Genomic DNA, 19624 nt, shown 5'->3' on the forward strand with positions numbered 1-19624 from the left:
CCAAAGTCAGTGCATTTTGTTCTGCTACTGAGCCTGCATTCTTTGGGGAAATGACGAGTCCGGTACCCGCGTAGTTAGACTTCAGATGTTCCTGAACCACGGTGGCTCATGGTTGACTGCACCTTCGGAACCTACGTTCGGTAAGCGTACCATTTTATGCGGACTACGTATTTAGTTAGCCACCTCATTGGACTTCGGATTAGGCTTATTTACTAACTGTTTGTGTCGTGACAGCGTACTCGGTGTCTCGAGTCCCACGTCCCATAGTCGTTCAACATAGCTGTTTGTTTCGGATCGATATTTTTTATGACTTTTATTTAATTTAGAAAATATTTGATTATTTTAAGTTGTTTATGTTAAGCATCGAGCCTTTTATTTTTTGGGTTAAGCGGAGCAATAAAACTTTTTTAAGTTTCAAAAATTGGCTGTCGAAAGAATTATATCTATCCATCAGGAAAAAGAAAATAAAATTGGGCGCACTTGAGGTCCTTCTGTTGTCTTTCTATTAGCACACTGGCTTAGACTTTCATCCTTTATGTGCATGGTTACTTACAGTCAATTATATGTATGTATGCTCTCTTTTAGGTGCATAATGAGAGAAGCAGAGACTACACTATTCAGGACACGGGTGTACCAATGATGTCCTAAGCTCCTGGTTTACCCACCACTTCTGGGTGGCAAGTTTATCCCCAGCCAACATCCACATACGTGGGCAGTGATTTTGGAGCTACAGGACAAGCAACAAATCCTCAGGGTCAAATGTTGACATGGAATTCTAGCACGTCAGGTGGAAGCTTTGTTTCAGAGCCTAACTTGTACCCAGGTCAAACCATTGCAACTGCTCCTGTTTCTCATTACCCAGTTTCAGCAAACACCTCCAGTGCTACTGCTGGGTCACTTCAAGCTTCACAGAACTCATCACCTTATGGTGTTATGTCGAATACAAGGCCTGCTTCTTCACCAACCACTCGACCTTTGTACTACAGTTCATAAGCTGCATCTTCTGACAATTCTCTAGGTCTGTTGCGTCTAGTATATTACTACTTGAATTTATATTTTAAAAGTGTCTAATTAAGAGTAAATGGTAGTTTTGTTTTGGTATCTTAGTAGTTTATCCTGAAATAAGCTATCGAGTTTGACGTGAACCAGTGTGCTTTAAACATTCTTAAATGTTTTATTTTTCATCCATTCTTTTTTTTCACCATGCAGTATTTTCGTCTTGGGCAATTAATCATATGTTATGTATTCCACATCAAGATAGTTTGACAAAATTGAGTTTCGAAGGTTTGTGGAGACATAATTTCTAGACATTTTTCCTTTCAAGTGGGTTCAGAGTTTTTTTTTTCTTTAAACAGTTGCCTTTTATGATAGAATTTTATGATATGCTTTGCATTAGTAATGTATTCCAAAGATCAAGCAGTAAATACAAGCATAAGGCACTTCCGCCTGAACTTTTACAATATCTTCTTTACTTCTGGTTATAAAGCCTTTTGAGTGCTATTGTTTACGGATATAAAATTCAAACATATCTGGAATTCCAGACATTGTTAGATAATGACCCCTTTTCATAATCTTTATAACTTTTTCTAGTGGCATACTAATAGATCATGAAGCAATGTTATTTTTAGTTGTGTGATGAGACATGCTCAGGGAAGTGACCAATTTCTTTAGAACAATATCCAACTGATAGTATGCAATAATTTCATCTCAGTGCTGGTTGAATAAACACTGGCCAAAACATGCCTTGCAGGTATCCAGACTCTCCCATCAGTGAAGTTGCCATGAGATTTATGATACTCTGCACCGGTCTGCTCTTTCTCGGCTTCACTCAAGCTATGGAACTTTGGAACTGCAGAAGATAGCCTACTGCTAGCTCTATAATTCAATTGTACAGGCTTTTGTGGTTTGATGTGGTGACTGGATCTACCTAGAAGAACATGTTATTTCTTGGGTTCTAAATGATTGAAGCCGCACTTCCAGCTTCAGAAAGATGTTTTCCCTTCATGTTCAAAGTCTATGGATGTGTCAATTGTCGATAACATTATCGATTTAAATCTGCGATCCAGATGAGTAGTTGCTTCTCGATTTGGCCTTTGATTCTTCTTGTAAGATTTCGAATAGTCGCAATCTTTTGATGATTTTAGATTTCGAGTCTCAATCCTGCTCGAAATTTGGTTTGTTTTAATTGCTTGCGCATTGATAGATGTGACGCTGATGACGACAAGAAGAAAAAGGAAGAATAATTAATCAAAGAAGCTGCCCTCCACAACTTTGATGAACTCCTTGAAATCGATCCTCCCGTCGTCGTTCTCGTCGTACGCCGCGATCATCCGTCGGCATGCCTCCAATGCCGCCCCCTCCGGGAAGCCCAGCTTGCAGAGAACACGATGCAGGTCCAGGGGCTCTATGACCCCGTCACCGTCATCATCGAAGACGGAGAACGCCTCCGCCACTTCCTCCAAGCTCGGCTCCTCCCCCTCAAACACGCCACGCATCTCCTCGAGCTGCTCACCGTCCGCGCCGCAAGGCATGCCCGTAATGATCTCCATCACCGTCTCCACGTCTTCTCTGGTCAACTCGGGCGCCTCGCTACCGTCGGCCGAGTCGCCGGGTCTGACACGATCGACGACCCCCGATGCGCACGGCGCTGGGTGCCGGAAGAGGAACCCCATGGATATCTTATTCTTCAGGACGACCCCCATGGAGATGGTCTTGTTGAAGTGGAGCACGATGGGCTCTGTGAGTGCGAGGGAGTGGTACGGTGCAGTTGGCAATGGTTTCTCCATGGTTTCCAGCGCTGAGGAGGAAGAAGACGCTGCTTCTTGGTCCAACCAATAACATGCATGGCGAATCGATGTGTATTTATGCGTGCAGGTGCGACTGTTTTCCTCTGGCACGTACGCAGCAGAGGCTGTCGACGCGGTGGCTAATCACAGAATCCAACAAAACTGGGCTGTCCTCGACAGCGAGGAAGAGATAGAGAGAGAGAGACGTGTCAAAATGTTGATGCCATCAATCAAACGGACGCACACAATACTTATAGACGTTCCATGTTCGGCGAATCTTTGCAGGTTCGGTGAAGAGAGATCCGGATTGGATCATCAGATAGCTGAGATAGATACTGTTCGTTCATGTTCTCAAAGATCACCACTGATACTTTGCTGAGACGAGGACTTCCTCGTAATGTTTGGCGGCGTTGTCCCAGCTCAGGTCCTGCGCCATCCCTCGCGTCTGCAGGCCCTTCCAATTCTCCTTCTGGTTCCTGTAGGTGTTGAGGCAGTTCCCCAGCGCATTGATCAGCTTGTTGGCCTCCGCCCGGTCGAACGTCCACCCGAACCCGCTCTCCCTGAAGGGATCGAACGGGATCACCGTGTCGCGAAGCCCGCCGATGGCGTGCACCACCGGGACCGTGCCGTACTTCATGGCGTACAGCTGGTTCAGCCCGCAGGGCTCGAACCGCGATGGCATGAGCAGGACGTCCGCCCCTGCGGTGATCCTGTGCGCCATCTTCACCGAAAACCCCACCCACGCCCTCACCTTGTTGTGGTGCTCCCTGTCGAACTTGCGCAGCATCTCCTCCAGGTCGGCCCGTCCGGTGCCCAGCATCACCAGCTGCGCGTCCTGCCCGACGATCCAAGGCATCGCACCCGCAATGAGGTCGACGCCCTTCTGGTGATCCAGCCGGCCGATGAATCCGATGAGGGGGACGTCCTCGCGGACAGGGAGGCCGAGCTCCTTCTGCAGCGCCGCCTTGCACTGTGGTTTCCCGGCTTGCAGAGTCTCAATGGAATAGTTTCTGTAGCCATCGGATTGCAGGTGAAGATCCAGCTCAGGGTTCCAGTCCACTGTGTCGATCCCGTTGACGATGCCTTGGAACTTCCAGTTGTTCTCGTTTATGATCTCATGGAGTCCCCACCCACCTTCGGATGTTGTGAGCTCCCATGCGTAGCCACGGCTGACGGTGATCACGCGGTCAGCAGTCTTGAGGCCGGCCGCGAAGATGTTGAAGTGGTCACCTCCCATCGGCTCATACAGCTTGAAGAGGTCCATGTGTTGATCGGGCAAGTCGACATGGAAGAAGTCCTCAACTGGACCACGACCCTGGACAAGACAAACAGGTAGAATGCAGACGATAAGGATTCCGAACTCGTAGTTTCCTAAGTTGTTTAGAATGATGCCATGAAACTTCTATGTCAGGATCAGATTCAAGCATTCTTCTCGGTAGAAAAAGAGAAGAGAAGATGAATGATTTTATCTTCATTTTGAGCGAAATGAATCTAAGATGTCTAAGACTCAATGTATCGGTAAAACTGAAAATTCTTTAGAGGAAGCAGAAGAGCAAGGTGATATCCTACAAGCTGATGGACTAGCAAAAGATGCAGATCTTGATTCTACTTATGATTCAGTCGAATCATCACTTATTATACAAGAATCTGAAAGGGGTACTGAAGATGAGAATGCTCAGAACCATACGGAAGCAAAATCTGATGGTGTAGATACAGAAGCAGATATTGAGGTAGAAAATGTGGATTCCCCTCCTCTGGCTGGAGCGAATGCCATGAATGTAATAGTAGTTTCCGCGGAATGTGCTCCTTGGTCAAAGACAGGTATTGATATTTTTAGTATTTTCGTATTTTCCGATTGATCTTTTGCTGTATTTTTACTCTTACCTCTCAAGTACTGAAAATTTGTTGTATCAAGTCTATGCTCCACAATTGGTAATGAAGTGAATGACTGTTGTTTGGGTTTATAAAGTGTTATTATGATATTTAAATAAGATTCACTGACATTTATCATTTTTAACTTCAACAGGAGGGCTTGGAGATGTAGCTGGGACTCTGCCAAAAGCTTTGGCTAGGAGAGGGCACCGGGTTATGGTATTTCTCCTTTCCCTTTTGTCGATTAATTTCTGTTTGAACCTCAAATCTCACGTTAATGTTGGTGGTGACTCTAGCTATTCCACAGAAAGGTAAATTGGAATAGCAATTCAAATCATAAAACTGCAATTACAATGTGCAGGTTTACCAAACTAGAATAATGTTAGTCCAAAAGTTGCTTCCTTAATATTGCTGTTGCATAGCCAGTTCAATCTTTCTTTTGTAAATTATAGGTTGTTTCCCCGAGGTATGCCAATTATCCTGAATCCAAAGATATAGGTGTTCGCAAATATTACAAAGCTGATGGGCAGGTCTGTATCTGCTGTTTCATGTCATGGTGTTTAGATTTAGCTATAAATACATACTTATCCTGTTGATGTCATATTATGGGATGCAGGATCTGGAAGTAAATTATTTTCATGCTTATATTGATTGTGTGGATTTTGTATTTATCGACAGTCCAGTTTTCCATCATCTAGAGAACAACATTTATGGGGGAGACCGGCTGGTAAAAGTTTTTTGCAATTTTAACACCTGTAAATTAGTCAATCCAGTTTATTCACTTTTTGTTACTTCATTTTTTTGTGCACTGAAAATACAGAAATGACCCTCTACAAGTTATTTATATTGTCTTTCGCTAATTAATGCAGGAAATCTTGAAACGGATGGTATTGTTATGCAAGGTAGCTGTAGAGGTATCTCCTTTGTCCTAAACAACATATTCAACTATCCATGATGTACATAACAGAATATGTTAGTATTAGAAATTCGTAGTGAGCATTTGTCTAAGATTAATGCAGGAAGGGACTTCCAACATGATTTCTAGTGTGAAAAATATAGTCATGTCGGTGGCCGCTTCAGTGCTGCTTTGAGTTAGTACTTGATAGTCCTTGAGGTGCTTAACTTAATTGCAAATGCCAATTCCCAACCCTTTTTCCCACTTCTTTTTTCTGGTTCTGTATCTTTGTTTTCTAGTTCATGCAGATGTCTTATGACTGAAATTAGCATCGTACAGTGTTGTCTTAGGTCTAAAATTTCATTACAGAACCAGTAGCAGGACCCGTTCAGAGGGGTAAGTATCGGTCAGCATAGTATCAAAACATTCAGTGTGTATATATATATATATATATATATATATATATATATATATATATATATATATATATTAAAAATTGGATTGAATACGATATGTAACCGGGCAGTACTAGCATAGAGGTATCCAGTCAGATCGGTATGTTACACTCAGTATACCATACATCTAATTCTATGGTTCTGCATACTAATTGTCGATGGAGAACTGACTGTGACTTTGGTATCAACGAACCTTAACAAAACAATTTACTGTTTAAAAATTTTGGAGTTTCATACCATTTCTGATTCTTGATCGATGTTTTAAAAGATGTAAATCTCTGTGTGCAGGTGAAATTATTTAATAGGCCAAGTTTATATTAGAAAAAAGGCCTAGTTGTTAAACTCATTTCCATTTATTAGGCTTAGGAAATTAAGAACAAGGCCACTGACATATATGGTTTTCTTTGATACCTTATGTTTTTTTTCTATTATGATAGAGTCAGTGGAACTTTGTGCAAGGATTTACCTTACGTTAAACACACAATGGTAGTTACTCTCCAATGTTGGTCCTCTGCCAATTAACAGATATTAAATCATAATACTTTTGTTTAATCATCTAAGTTGTTTAGAAAATTGATGGAGTAATCGAGTGGTTGATGTAAATAACTGAAGGCTACTCTAGCATACTTAGTTCTTACTGCCTCTATCCTCCCTGATTTCTCGGCCTTACCTTTGCATCCAATTTATCATTGTTTCTGTTATCTAAATATGTTGTTTCATATAATTCCCTGAATTTTAACCATTGGCTAGTTTCTCTTTTTCTTTTGCCTTATAATTCTTCTAAAATCAAAAGTTATTGTGAATTATAATCTATTAGGATTTATCAGTATTCTGGCTTTCATGATAAGCAAACCAGTTTTGTTGTGAAGCAGATAAATTTGCATACCACTCATGTTATATTTCTTCGCAAGTCTGTAGTCGGTGTATAACCAAACACTTAATTCTATTCGAACAATAAGATTTAGTTTTATGGTAAGTATCCTTTTTCTGTGGATATACCTTGTATTTTTCATTCACAACTTGTTAAACATATGTCATTGTTTCGAGTTTAGACTGATACAATTGCAGGTTCCGTGGCATGTTCCATGTGGCGGCTTATGCTATGGAGACGGAAATTTAATTTTCATTGCGAACGATTGGCACACATCACTTCTGCCTGTGTATCTGAAAGCATGCTACCGCGACAATGGCTTGATGAAGTATGCCAGGTCCATCTTGGTGATCCACAACATATCTCACCAGGTTAGCTCTCTCGCATTTTATGCTGCATCTATTAGGTTAAACTTCTGTTAAATTCTCTCTTCATTTAGAAGTTCAATTTGCTGAGTTCAGTAGCCTGTGAGATCCTCAGAACTGCTCAAAGACTGTTAAATTTGCCAAGACGATATCTGCAAGTTTGCAGTTCTCTCACTTACCTTATCAGTAAACCAAACACTTTCTGACTATTTCTCACGTCACTGAATCAATGATCCAATTATGCTTGCATGAATTCCTACAGCTGCATTGTATTTCTTGAAGTTTAGGTTGCATGATGCCCCTGGCCATATTGTTTTTGTGTGACCTGAAGATATTGATCATATGTTGTACTTAATTTTTCATGAGTCTATCATGGTTTTTCCCAAACCTTGTTATAATTGCATGACATTTGAAGCACTCTGTTTTATTAGAAACCTTCTTTACATCCTTCTCTTTTGCATCAAATGAATGTTTGTCTTCTTAAACTCTTTTTGAGCAATCAAAACATCTCCGCTTTTAATTTCTTTTCTCCCCCATTTTTGTTGAAGTTGCTTCATTTCAAACTTGCAAAGATTTCTGAGTTACCACCACCAAAGAAAAATCATTTCGCTCAAAATGAAGATAAAATCATTCATCTTCTCTTCTCTTTTTCTACCGAGAAGAATGCTTGAATCTGATCCTGATATAGAAGTTTCATGGCATCATTCTAAACAACTTAGGAAACTACGAGCTCGGAATCCTTATCGTCTGCATTCTACCTGTGTGTCTTGTCCAGGGGCGTGGTCCAGTTGAGGACTTCTTCCATGTCGACTTGCCCGATCAACACATGGACCTCTTCAAGCTGTATGAGCCGATGGGAGGTGACCACTTCAACATCTTCGCGGCCGGCCTCAAGACTGCTGACCGCGTGATCACCGTCAGCCGTGGCTACGCATGGGAGCTCACAACATCCGAAGGTGGGTGGGGACTCCATGAGATCATAAACGAGAACAACTGGAAGTTCCAAGGCATCGTCAACGGGATCGACACAGTGGACTGGAACCCTGAGCTGGATCTTCACCTGCAATCCGATGGCTACAGAAACTATTCCATTGAGACTCTGCAAGCCGGGAAACCACAGTGCAAGGCGGCGCTGCAGAAGGAGCTCGGCCTCCCTGTCCGCGAGGACGTCCCCCTCATCGGATTCATCGGCCGGCTGGATCACCAGAAGGGCGTCGACCTCATTGCGGGTGCGATACCTTGGATCGTCGGGCAGGACTTGCAGCTGGTGATGCTGGGCACCGGGCGGGCCGACCTGGAGGAGATGCTGCGCAAGTTCGACAGGGAGCACCACAACAAGGTGAGGGCGTGGGTGGGGTTCTCGGTGAAGATGGCGCACAGGATCACCGCAGGGGCGGACGTCCTGCTCATGCCATCGCGGTTCGAGCCCTGCGGGCTGAACCAGCTGTACGCCATGAAGTACGGCACGGTCCCGGTGGTGCACGCCGTCGGCGGGCTTCGCGACACGGTGATCCCGTTCGATCCCTTCAGGGAGAGCGGGTTCGGGTGGACGTTCGACCGGGCGGAGGCCAACAAGCTGATCAATGCGCTGGGGAACTGCCTCAACACCTACAGGAACCAGAAGGAGAATTGGAAGGGCCTGCAGACGCGAGGGATGGCACAGGACCTGAGCTGGGACAACGCCGCCAAACATTACGAGGAAGTCCTCGTCTCAGCTAAGTATCAGTGGTGATCTTTGAGAACATGAACGAACAGTATCTATCTCAGCTATCTGATGATCCAATCCGGATCTCTCTTCAACGAACCTGCAAAGATTCGTCTAAGTATTGTGTGCGTCCGTTTGATTGATGGCATCAACATTTTGACACGTCTCTCTCTCTCTATCTCTTCCTCGCTGTCGAGGACAGCCCAGTTTTGTTGGATTCTGTGATTAGCCACCGCGTCGACAGCCTCTGCTGCGTACGTGCCAGAGGAAAACAGTCGCACCTGCACGCATAAATACACATCGATTCGCCATGCATGTTATTGGTTGGACCAAGAAGCAGCGTCTTCTTCCTCCTCAGCGCTGGAAACCATGGAGAAACCATTGCCAACTGCACCGTACCACTCCCTCGCACTCACAGAGCCCATCGTGCTCCTCTTCAACAAGACCATCTCCATGGGGGTCGTCCTGAAGAATAAGATATCCATGGGGTTCCTCTTCCGGCACCCAGCGCCGTGCGCATCGGGGGTCGTCGATCGTGTCAGACCCGGCGACTCGGCCGACGGTAGCGAGGCGCCCGAGTTGACCAGAGAAGACGTGGAGACGGTGATGGAGATCATTACGGGCATGCCTTGCGGCGCGGACGGTGAGCAGCTCGAGGAGCTGCGTGGCGTGTTCGAGGGGGAGGAGCCGAGCTTGGAGGAAGTGGCGGAGGCGTTCTCCGTCTTCGATGATGACGGTGACGGGGTCATAGAGCCCCTGGACCTGCATCGTGTTCTCTGCAAGCTGGGCTTCCCGGAGGGGGCGGCATTGGAGGCATGCCGACGGATGATCGCGGCGTACGACGAGAACGACGACGGGAGGATCGATTTCAAGGAGTTCATCAAAGTTGTGGAGTGATAAGCAGATAAGATTTCGTCAAAGCAGTTAGGAAATCTCTCAGCAGTTGAGAAGCAGATAAGATTTCCTCAAGGCAGTTGAGAAATCTCTCAGGAGTTGAGAAAAATCCTCCATGCTGAATGTGTATAACCTCCCTACTGAGTGTGTATAAATGGCTGTCAAGAACTCACTATCAAAATGTATTAGGCAATTATATCTTATACATTTCATAGTTTCTTCTACAATTTCTATCTTTCTATCTTCTTCGCTTAATTTCTATCATGGTATCAGAGCTGTAATAGGTGGTCCGGGCAACTTATCATCACGCTTCAAGTACGTCTCATAGTCGATCAACTTATAATAAAGTTCTTCGAATGATATTGGTGAGTCACGTGCCCGAAGTGCTGCTGTCAGTTCTTTGTACTCGCCTCCTAAGCCATTGAGGGTATGGATTAGGACTTCTTCATCGCTGAGAGAATGACCTATCAAAGCTAAATCATCGATGATAACTTTGATATTTTGTAGATAATCAGCAATAGTACTTCCCTCTTGTTTCATTTTCATCAGATTGGAGAGAAGTCCGAGCATGCGAGTACGCGAGCGATTTGCCAAAGTTGTTTGTAATTTGCACCATGCTTCTGCAGCAGTCGTACATGAGGATATCAGCGGGGCAATGGATCCAGCAACGGAAGCTTGAATAGCTTGGAGGATGAGGCGATCTTGACGTAACCATAGTTGGTGGGCTGGATTTGGCACTGGATTGGGTTCGCCTGGGATGTTGATCATTTCAGGTGGACACTGGAGAGAGCCATCAACGTAACCTAAGAGATCATAGCCAAATAAAAGATTAGAAAGTTGTGCCCGCCAAGATGCGTAGTTGCCGCCTTTGGATAATTTGAAGGGAATGAGTGCTGCAGCATTGATGGTGATAAGACTTTGAGAAGTGCTCAGAGTCCTTGCAGAAATAGGGACAGGAATATCGGAAGACGAAAATGAAAACATCCCAGATATTTTGTGGCGGGTCAAGTGATCTTTATAGAAGATGTAAAGATATAGGAGGAAGGGAGGAGGAGAAAAGCAGATCGATGCGCTGCAGAGTAGGCTGCAGCGCGATGAACTGCAGTGATGGGCGAGCAATCTGCAGCAAGAAAGGCAGCGATGGCTATGGCGGGAGGTAGATGATGAAGACGTCAGATGTAGAAGAGTAGCTGTATGCAACGCCGAAGAGGGCTGCTGCTTCTTCCAGAGGCACTGGTAGGCTGCAGCGATTCAGAGTGCAGGAGAGATTGTTGCAGCGAGGTGGAAGAAATCTCTGCAGCTTGCAGTATTGGAGTTTGGTGGCCGGAAGAGCAGCGGAGTTTTCAGCGGAAGACTTCGGTTGGCAAGGGAGTAGCAGCCGGCGGTAGAAACAAAGGCCGTGACTGTGCTTCCTTTAGGATCTGATATTAGCAGCCACAAGTGCTGCAGTAGGCTGCAGCGAATGGCTACGGCTGAGGGGCGAAGGCGTCGCCACGAGAGGGATGGTTGGACTCCGGAGAAGAGGGCTTGCTCTAGGCAAACTGCTCTGATACCATGATAGAAATAATAGAAGATAAGAATAATAATTGAAGAAGCATTATTGTAGAAATGAAATAGCTTTAGCTTGAATCTATTAACATGTTCCCTCTCCTATTTATACAAATTAGGAGGAAGGATTTCCCTAATTTAAGTAATTCCTTCTTTTGACAAGTTTCGTTTTTATATCATTTTTGTAGATTATTTTACTAAGTACACATGGTTATATCCTCTCCATCATAAGTCTGATGTTTCTACTGTATTTACTAACTTTCGAAAGTTGGTCGAGAATTTTTTTTCAATCTTCCATTAAAACAGTTTACTCTGATGGTGGAGGCGAATATCAAGCCCTCACATCCTGTCTCTCTGCTTGTGGTATACAACACCTCAAGTCACCCCCACATACTCCCCAATTGGTTGGTTCTGCCGAACGCAAACATCGGCATATCGTTGAAACTGGTCTCTCCCTTCTACATCAAGCATCCATGCCACCATCTTTTTGGTCAGTAGCTTTTCAAACTGCAGTTTATCTCATTAATCGTATGCTCACTCCAGTCTTACAATACCAGTCACCATTTGAAAAATTATTCCACAAACTTCCAAACCTTCATAAACTCAGAGTTTTTGGCTGTTTATGTTATCCATGGCTCCGTCCCTATGCGTCACATAAGCTAACACCACGATCTAAGCCTTGCACTTTTATAGGCTACTCTCTTGAACATAATGCTTTTCGATGCTATGAACCCCAAACTAAAAAGGTCTTTATATCACGTCATGTTATCTTTGAGGAGTCTATCTTTCCTTTTCAAAATAATCCTACCATGCAAACTACTCCGATAAACATACATCACTGGAATATCCCTCCGATCTCATCACACGAACCTCCAATGACACCGTCCAGTCCTTACTCTCAAGATTCACATACTACTATTACTCCAGTTCAATAGCTTCTCACTCCCTCCATTCCTCCACTCCCTTCCTCACAAGTTTCCCCTATTAATGAAGTCATACCCTCGGCAACATTGCCACTGGCTTTACCTTCTCCTAGATCTAGTGACATTGTTGTGCCGACGGTTGACCTAGTCCATGACAGTGACTCGCCCTCGGCTATACCACCAACACAATCTACCACTTCCACCCCCCCTAGACATCCAATGACAACACGCTCCAAAAGTGGTATTTTCAAACCACGTCAAGTCCTTGACTTACATGCTATAACAAATTCCTCCACTGAGGCCAGTGAACCCACTACAATCACTCAAGCTCAAAAATCTTCTCACTGGCGTAAAGCCATGTGTGACGAATATGATGCTCTCCTCCATAACTCTACATGGACCTTAGTACCCTTTCATCACACACAAAATATCATCGGGTGTAAATGGGTCTTTCGAATTAAGCGGAACCCAGACGGATCCATTGCCAGATACAAAGCACGTCTAGTCGCCAAAGGGTTTCATCAACGACCTGGTGTCGACTTCACAGAGACATTTAGTCCCGTTGTTAAACCCACAACAATCCGTCTTATCCTGAGTTTGGCTATCTCAAAGGGCTGGCACATACGACAATTGGATGTTAACAATGCCTTTTTACAGGGGTCACTTACTGAAGATGTCTTTATGCAACAACCTCCTGGTTTCGTTCATCCTCAATATCCGAGGCATGTCTGCAAACTTCAAAAAGCTATTTATGGACTTCGTCAAGCTCCAAGGGCTTGGTATAACGAGCTTGGCTCGTTTTTGACCTCAATTGGCTTCATCAATTCAAAGTCTGATACCTCGTTATTCATTTGTCAGCATAATGGAAGCATAATATATCTTTTAGTATATGTGGATGATATTATTGTCACAGGAAATGATCCTTTGAAGACTCAGGCATTTCTAAAGCACTTGGCCGATCGATTCTCCCTCAAAGATCTAGGAACTTTAAGCTACTTTCTGGGAGTGGAAGCAACATTTACATCTTCAGGTCTCTTCCTATCACAAAGAAAGTATATTCAAGATTTATTATCAAAGGCAAACATGCAGGATGCGAAAGAGGTTACAACTCCTCTCTCTACCAGTGAATCACTTAAATTATGTGATGGAAGTCCTACTACAGATTCGACTCAGTATCGACAAGTCCTTGGCTCCTTACAGTACTTGGCTCTCACCCGTCCAGATATTTCATTTGCCGTCAATAAGTTATCGCAATTCATGCATCGACCATCTACTACGCATTGGTCTGCGGTCAAACGAATTTTGCGGTATCTTAAAGGGACTCTTAATCATGGCATTTTTCTTCGCAAAAATACTTCACTCCATCTCCATGCCTTTGCTGATGCTGATTGGGCAGGGAACTTTGATGATAGAACATCTACGTCCGGATACATTATCTTCCTTGGAGCTACTCCAATCAGTTGGAGTTCTAAAAAACAAAAGACGGTTGCATGATCTACAACTGAAGCTGAATACCGTGCCGTCGCCACCGCCGCTGCTGAACTCAATTGGGTCACAAATTTGCTCAAGGAACTTAACGTCAACTCCACGGTTATTCCTACAATATATTGTGATAATGTTGGAGCTACTTATTTATGTGCCAATCCAGTGTTCCATTCCCGCATGAAACACATAGCCATCGACTTCCATTTTGTGCGAGATCAAGTTGCCAGACATCAACTCCGAGTTTCTCATGTACATACAGCAGATCAACTAGCCGACTCACTCACAAAGCCTCTCGCCCGTAAACTATTTTCATCTCATCGGTCCAAGATCGGCATCCTTGATGGAAGCTCAATCTTGCGGGGGCATGATAAGCAGATAAGATTTCCTCAAAGCAGTTGAGGAAATCTCTCAGCAGTTGAGAAGCAGATAAGATTTCCTCAAGGCAGTTGAAAAATCTCTCAGCAGTTGAGAAAAATCCTCCATGCTGAATGTGTATAACCTCCCTACTGAGTGTGTATAAATGGCTGTCAAGAACTCACTATCAAAATGTATTAGGCAATTATATCTTATACATTTCATAGTTTCTTCTACAATTTCTATTTTTCTATCTTCTTCGCTTAATTTCTATCATGGAGGGCAGCTTCTTTGATTAATTATTCTTCCTTTTTCTTCTTGTCGTCATCATCGTCACATCTATCAATGCGCAAGCAATTAAAACAAACCTAATTTCGAGCATGATTGAGACTCGAAATCTAAAATCATCAAAAGATTGCGACTATTCGAAATCTTACAAGAAGAATCAAAGGCCAAATCGAGAAGCAACTACTCATCTGGATCGCAGATTTAAATCGATAATGTTATCGACAATTGACACATCCATAGACTTTGAACATGAAGGGAAAACATCTTTCTGAAGCTGGAAGTGCGGCTTCAATCATTTAGAACCCAAGAAATAACATGTTCTTCTAGGTAGATCCAGTCACCACATCAAACCACAAAAGCCTGTACAATTGAATTATAGAGCTAGCAGTAGGCTATCTTCTGCAGTTCCAAAGTTCCATAGCTTGAGTGAAGCCGAGAAAGAGCAGACCGGTGCAGAGTATCATAAATCTCATGGCAACTTCACTGATGGGAGAGTCTGGATACCTGCAAGGCATGTTTTGGCCAGTGTTTATTCAACCAGCACTGAGATGAAATTATTGCATACTATCAGTTGGATATTGTTCTAAAGAAATTGGTCACTTCCCTGAGCATGTCTCATCACACAACTAAAAATAACATTGCTTCATGATCTATTAGTATGCCACTAGAAAAAGTTATAAAGATTATGAAAAGGGGTCATTATCTAACAATGTCTGGAATTCCAGATATGTTTGAATTTTATATCCGTAAACAATAGCACTCAAAAGGCTTTATAACCAGAAGTAAAGAAGATATTGTAAAAGTTCAGGCGGAAGTGCCTTATGCTTGTATTTACTGCTTGATCTTTGGAATACATTACTAATGCAAAGCATATCATAAAATTCTATCATAAAAGGCAACTGTTTAAAGAAAAAAAAAACTCTGAACCCACTTGAAAGGAAAAATGTCTAGAAATTATGTCTCCACAAACCTTCGAAACTCAATTTTGTCAAACTATCTTGATGTGGAATACATAACATATGATTAATTGCCCAAGACGAAAATACTGCATGGTGAAAAAAAAGAATGGATGAAAAATAAAACATTTAAGAATGTTTAAAGCACACTGGTTCACGTCAAACTCGATAGCTTATTTCAGGATAAACTACTAAGATACCAAAACAAAACTACCATTTACTCTTAATTAGACACTTTTAAAATATAAATTCAAGTAGTAATATACTAGACGCAACAGACCTAGAGAATTGTCAGAAGATGCAGCTTATGAACTGTAGTACAAAGGTCGAGTGGTTGGTGAAGAAGCAGGCCTTGTATTCGACATAACACCATAAGGTGATGAGTTCTGTGAAGCTTGAAGTGACCCAGCAGTAGCACTGGAGGTGTTTGCTGAAACTGGGTAATGAGAAACAGGAGCAGTTGCAATGGTTTGACCTGGGTACAAGTTAGGCTCTGAAACAAAGCTTCCACCTGACGTGCTAGAATTCCATGTCAACATTTGACCCTGAGGATTTGTTGCTTGTCCTGTAGCTCCAAAATCACTGCCCACGTATGTGGATGTTGGCTGGGGATAAACTTGCCACCCAGAAGTGGTGGGTAAACCAGGAGCTTGGGACATCATTGGTACACCCGTGTCCTGAATAGTGTAGTCTCTGCTTCTCTCATTATGCACCTAAAAGAGAGCATACATACATATAATTGACTGTAAGTAACCATGCACATAAAGGATGAAAGTCTAAGCCAGTGTGCTAATAGAAAGACAACAGAAGGACCTCAAGTGCGCACAATTTTATTTTCTTTTTCCTGATGGATAGATATAATTCTTTCGACAGCCAATTTTTGAAACTTCAAAAAGTTTTATTGCTCCGCTTAACCCAAAAAATTATATACTGCGCCGCAGCTTTCCTGCGCCGAGCTCCTCGGCCATACACTGCCGAGCTCCCCCTAGAGCGGCCTGCCCGCCTGAGCGGTGTCCCTCGGCGTAGCCTGCACCGAGCTTCTCGGTCACACACTGCCGAGTCCACCTCAGCGCGGCCCGCCCGCTTGAATTGTGTCTCTCGACCCAAGCCACTTCCCTTGCCATGCACTGCTCGACTCCACCTCACGTGGCCTGACCGCCCTCGTCGTGCCACTCAGCCGCATGGCCCTTGCGACCATACCCATGCGGTCTGCCCGCCTGCGTCGTGCTACTCGGCCACATGACCCTCGCGACCACGCTTGCGTCGTGCTACTCGGCTGCATGACCCTCGCGACCACGCCTGCGCGGTCTGTCTGCCTGCGTCGTGCTCCTTGGCCACATAATGCCCGAGACCACGCCTGCGTGGCCAGCCCACCTGCGTCGTGCTCCTTGGATCCATGTTCCCGAGACACACCGGCGCGGCCAACCCGCCTGCGTCGTGCTCCTTGGCCCCATGTTCCCGAGACAGACCTGCGCGGCCCGCCCGCCTGCATCGTGCTCCTTGGCCCCGTGTTCCCGAGACACACTTGCGCGGTCGGCCTGCCTGCGCCGTGCTCCTTGGCTGCAGGCTGCCCGAAGCCACCTCCTCGGCCGCATAATGCCCGAGACCACACCTGCGCGGTCTGCCCGCCTGCGTCGTGCTACTCGGCCGCATGACCATCGCGACCACGCCTACGCGGTCTGTCCGCCTGCATCGTGATCCTCGGCCGCATAATGCCCGAGACCACACCGGCACGGCCAGCCCGCCTGCGTCATGCTCCTTGGCTTCATGTTCTCGATACACACCTGCGCGGCTAGCCCGCCTGCGCCGTGCTCCTCGGCCGCATAATGCCCGAGACCTCACCTGTGCGGCCAAGCCTGTTGGGAAATCATAAGGGGGGCGACATCATATGCGCAGCGGAAGAACAAGAAAACAAAATTCCCCGATTCCCAAAAGATGTTCATCGTCGTGCGAAGATTGGTGCGCAAAATCCGCAAAAACACAAAACTGCGTATAGAGATTGTGTTACCTAGGGAGATCGTATATCCCTGTTTCCTTGCAGATCCTCAGGAGAGGGTGAAGGAGGTCAAGCGTCCTCCTCTCTAGCGGTGATCCACACAGTAGGGTTGCGACGACGCTCCTCAAAACTCCAGGCCTACTCTGAGGTGGAGAGGGAGAGGAGAATAGGAAGGGCAAGCAAAGACTCTAGCCTATGAGGCTGTGAATCCCTCCTATTTATAGAGATCCCGTGTCAAAACCCTAATGGGTCCTTTCCCTAGTGGGTATTGGATCTGCATCCAATAAGACAAGGGCTCCGTCGGATATCTCATATCCGAACCTCTACTCATCGCAATGCCTACCATATGTGTGTGACCCTCTAGGCCCAATATCGAGCTGGCCGTGAGTCATACCTGTCAGAACTCCTTCTAACTAAGTGAATTATTATCTCTGTAATAATTCACTCGACTCATCGACTACGGAAGTACTAGGCCACTACGCCGTAGTCCCCAGACGATACAGGGGAATCCAATCCATTGGACCTGTCTGTCCTCAGTTACCATGTACCTATAGTCCCTCATCCATCTAATATCCCAGAGACCGTATATCGAGCATGGTGCTGTCAGACCCATACGGTTTCTACTCGAGTCTCGCTCTAATCGGATTCTCCCGGAGAACTCTTTCTCTCTCAACCTGAATGACCCTGGCCAGGGATTTGTCTGAGCAAGAACACATGGGATATTCCTCTCATGATACCAAGAGTGGATGATCCTCTATCGACACTCAATAGCCCTCGTAAGGTCGACTACCACTCCCAATGACCAGCTGTACTAGATCTGGGAACAGCCAAACCTATAAGTCTGGTATCAAAGAGTGGAGCACTCATACAGGACATCCTTGGTGTCTCAAGTCTAAGAACCAGATACACCACTAGGACTACGGAATCGTTGTCTGACAATAAGGCATCATCAACCATCCAGCATTCCGTAAGCGGATCAATCAGTGAACTCATTCTCCAATGAGCACCTGTACTGTATCCCTAGTGTCCCTACACGAGCAGCTATGAGACCAGCTGCATCCATCATATGGACGGGTATACAGCACACCAGTCTATCCGGTTATCACGATGTCCCTCTCGAGTAACCTATGACCGGGATTATTTAGGATATGTGTTTAAAGGTGAATCGATCTCATTATCGTGATCTCATCACGATCCGATTCCCATTGCACAAATCCAAGGACATCACAATACATATGCATTTATGCAATAGTTATAAAGTGATATACGCCAAAATATAATAAGCAAAAAGATTCTGTATCAAGTCACACGTGCCATCACTCACGTGATTGGCTTGCTGGGCACTTATGACTAGCAATCTCCCACTTGACCTAAAGCCAATCACCTATGTGTCTGATCCCCATCAGACCCCTGTGACGCTCAAAGACAATCTGAGACAATGGCTTTGTTAGTGGATCTGCAATGTTATCTTCGGATGGAACTCTTTCCACTGCTGCATCTCCTCGGGTCACGATCTCTCTGATAAGGTGGAACCTCCTCAGAACATGCTTAGATTTCTGATGAGACCTAGGTTCCTTCGCTTGAGCAATTGCCCCGTTGTTGTCGCAATATAGGGAAATCGGCTCCTCACTATCCGGCACGACTCCCAAATCTGTGATGAACTTCTTCAACCAGACTCCCTCCTTTGCTGCATCTGATGCAGCAATGTACTCCGCCTCTGTGGTTGAGTCAGCAGTGGTATCTTGCTTGGAACTCTTCCAGCACACTGCTCCTCCATTCAAGGTGTACACATACCCTGAATTCGACTTGCTATCATCGACATCAGACTGAAAACTTGAGTCAGTGTAGCCTTCAACCTTAAGGCTATTACCTCCATATACTAGTAAAAGATCCTTAGTCCTTCTCAAGTACTTAAGGATACACTTTACTGCTTTCCAGTGCTCCAAGCCTGGATCCGCCTGATACCTGCTCGTGACACTCAGAGCATGCGCTATATCAGGCCTAGTACATAGCATGGCATACATGATAGACCCTATTGCTGAGGCATAAGGTATCATATCCATGTTCGCCCTTTCTTCTGGAGTCTTTGGGGACATACTCGTAGAAAGCGATATCCCATGTCTCATCGGTATGAGACCTCTTTTGGAATTTTCCATGCCAAACCTTTTGACAATAGTTTCTATGTACCTGGACTGGGACAAGCCAAGCATCCTTTTGGATCTATCTCTATA

At 44.8% G+C, this 19624-nt stretch overlaps 4 protein-coding genes across 4 annotated transcripts; 2 read left to right on the top strand and 2 right to left on the bottom strand.

Moving 5' to 3' along the window:
* Positions 1-2243: 2243 nt before the first annotated feature.
* LOC135680384 (probable calcium-binding protein CML46) lies at positions 2244-2786 on the bottom strand. Its single transcript, XM_065194264.1, has one exon. It carries the CDS (start codon positions 2784-2786, stop codon positions 2244-2246), a length of 543 nt encoding a protein of 180 aa, XP_065050336.1.
* Positions 2787-3115: 329 nt separating this feature from the next.
* Positions 3116-4116, bottom strand: LOC135588170 (granule-bound starch synthase 2, chloroplastic/amyloplastic-like). The gene has a single exon (XM_065080163.1). It carries the CDS (start codon positions 4048-4050, stop codon positions 3145-3147), a length of 906 nt encoding a protein of 301 aa, XP_064936235.1. The 5' UTR covers positions 4051-4116; the 3' UTR covers positions 3116-3144.
* A 166-nt stretch (positions 4117-4282) lies between these two features.
* LOC135680385 (granule-bound starch synthase 2, chloroplastic/amyloplastic-like) lies at positions 4283-9104 on the top strand. Its single transcript, XM_065194265.1, has 7 exons — positions 4283-4607; positions 4813-4877; positions 5111-5188; positions 5275-5385; positions 5528-5572; positions 7077-7250; positions 8020-9104. The coding sequence occupies exons 1-7, from the start codon at positions 4283-4285 to the stop codon at positions 8974-8976; spliced, it is 1755 nt and encodes a 584-aa protein (XP_065050337.1). The 3' UTR covers positions 8977-9104.
* A 214-nt stretch (positions 9105-9318) lies between these two features.
* LOC135680386 (probable calcium-binding protein CML46) lies at positions 9319-9846 on the top strand. The gene has a single exon (XM_065194267.1). The coding sequence runs from the start codon at positions 9319-9321 to the stop codon at positions 9844-9846; it is 528 nt and encodes a 175-aa protein (XP_065050339.1).
* The last annotated feature ends 9778 nt before the right edge of the window (positions 9847-19624 follow it).

Source organism: Musa acuminata, chromosome BXJ1-8 (assembly GCF_036884655.1).
Source record: "Musa acuminata AAA Group cultivar baxijiao chromosome BXJ1-8, Cavendish_Baxijiao_AAA, whole genome shotgun sequence".
Lineage (NCBI taxonomy): Eukaryota > Viridiplantae > Streptophyta > Magnoliopsida > Zingiberales > Musaceae > Musa > Musa acuminata.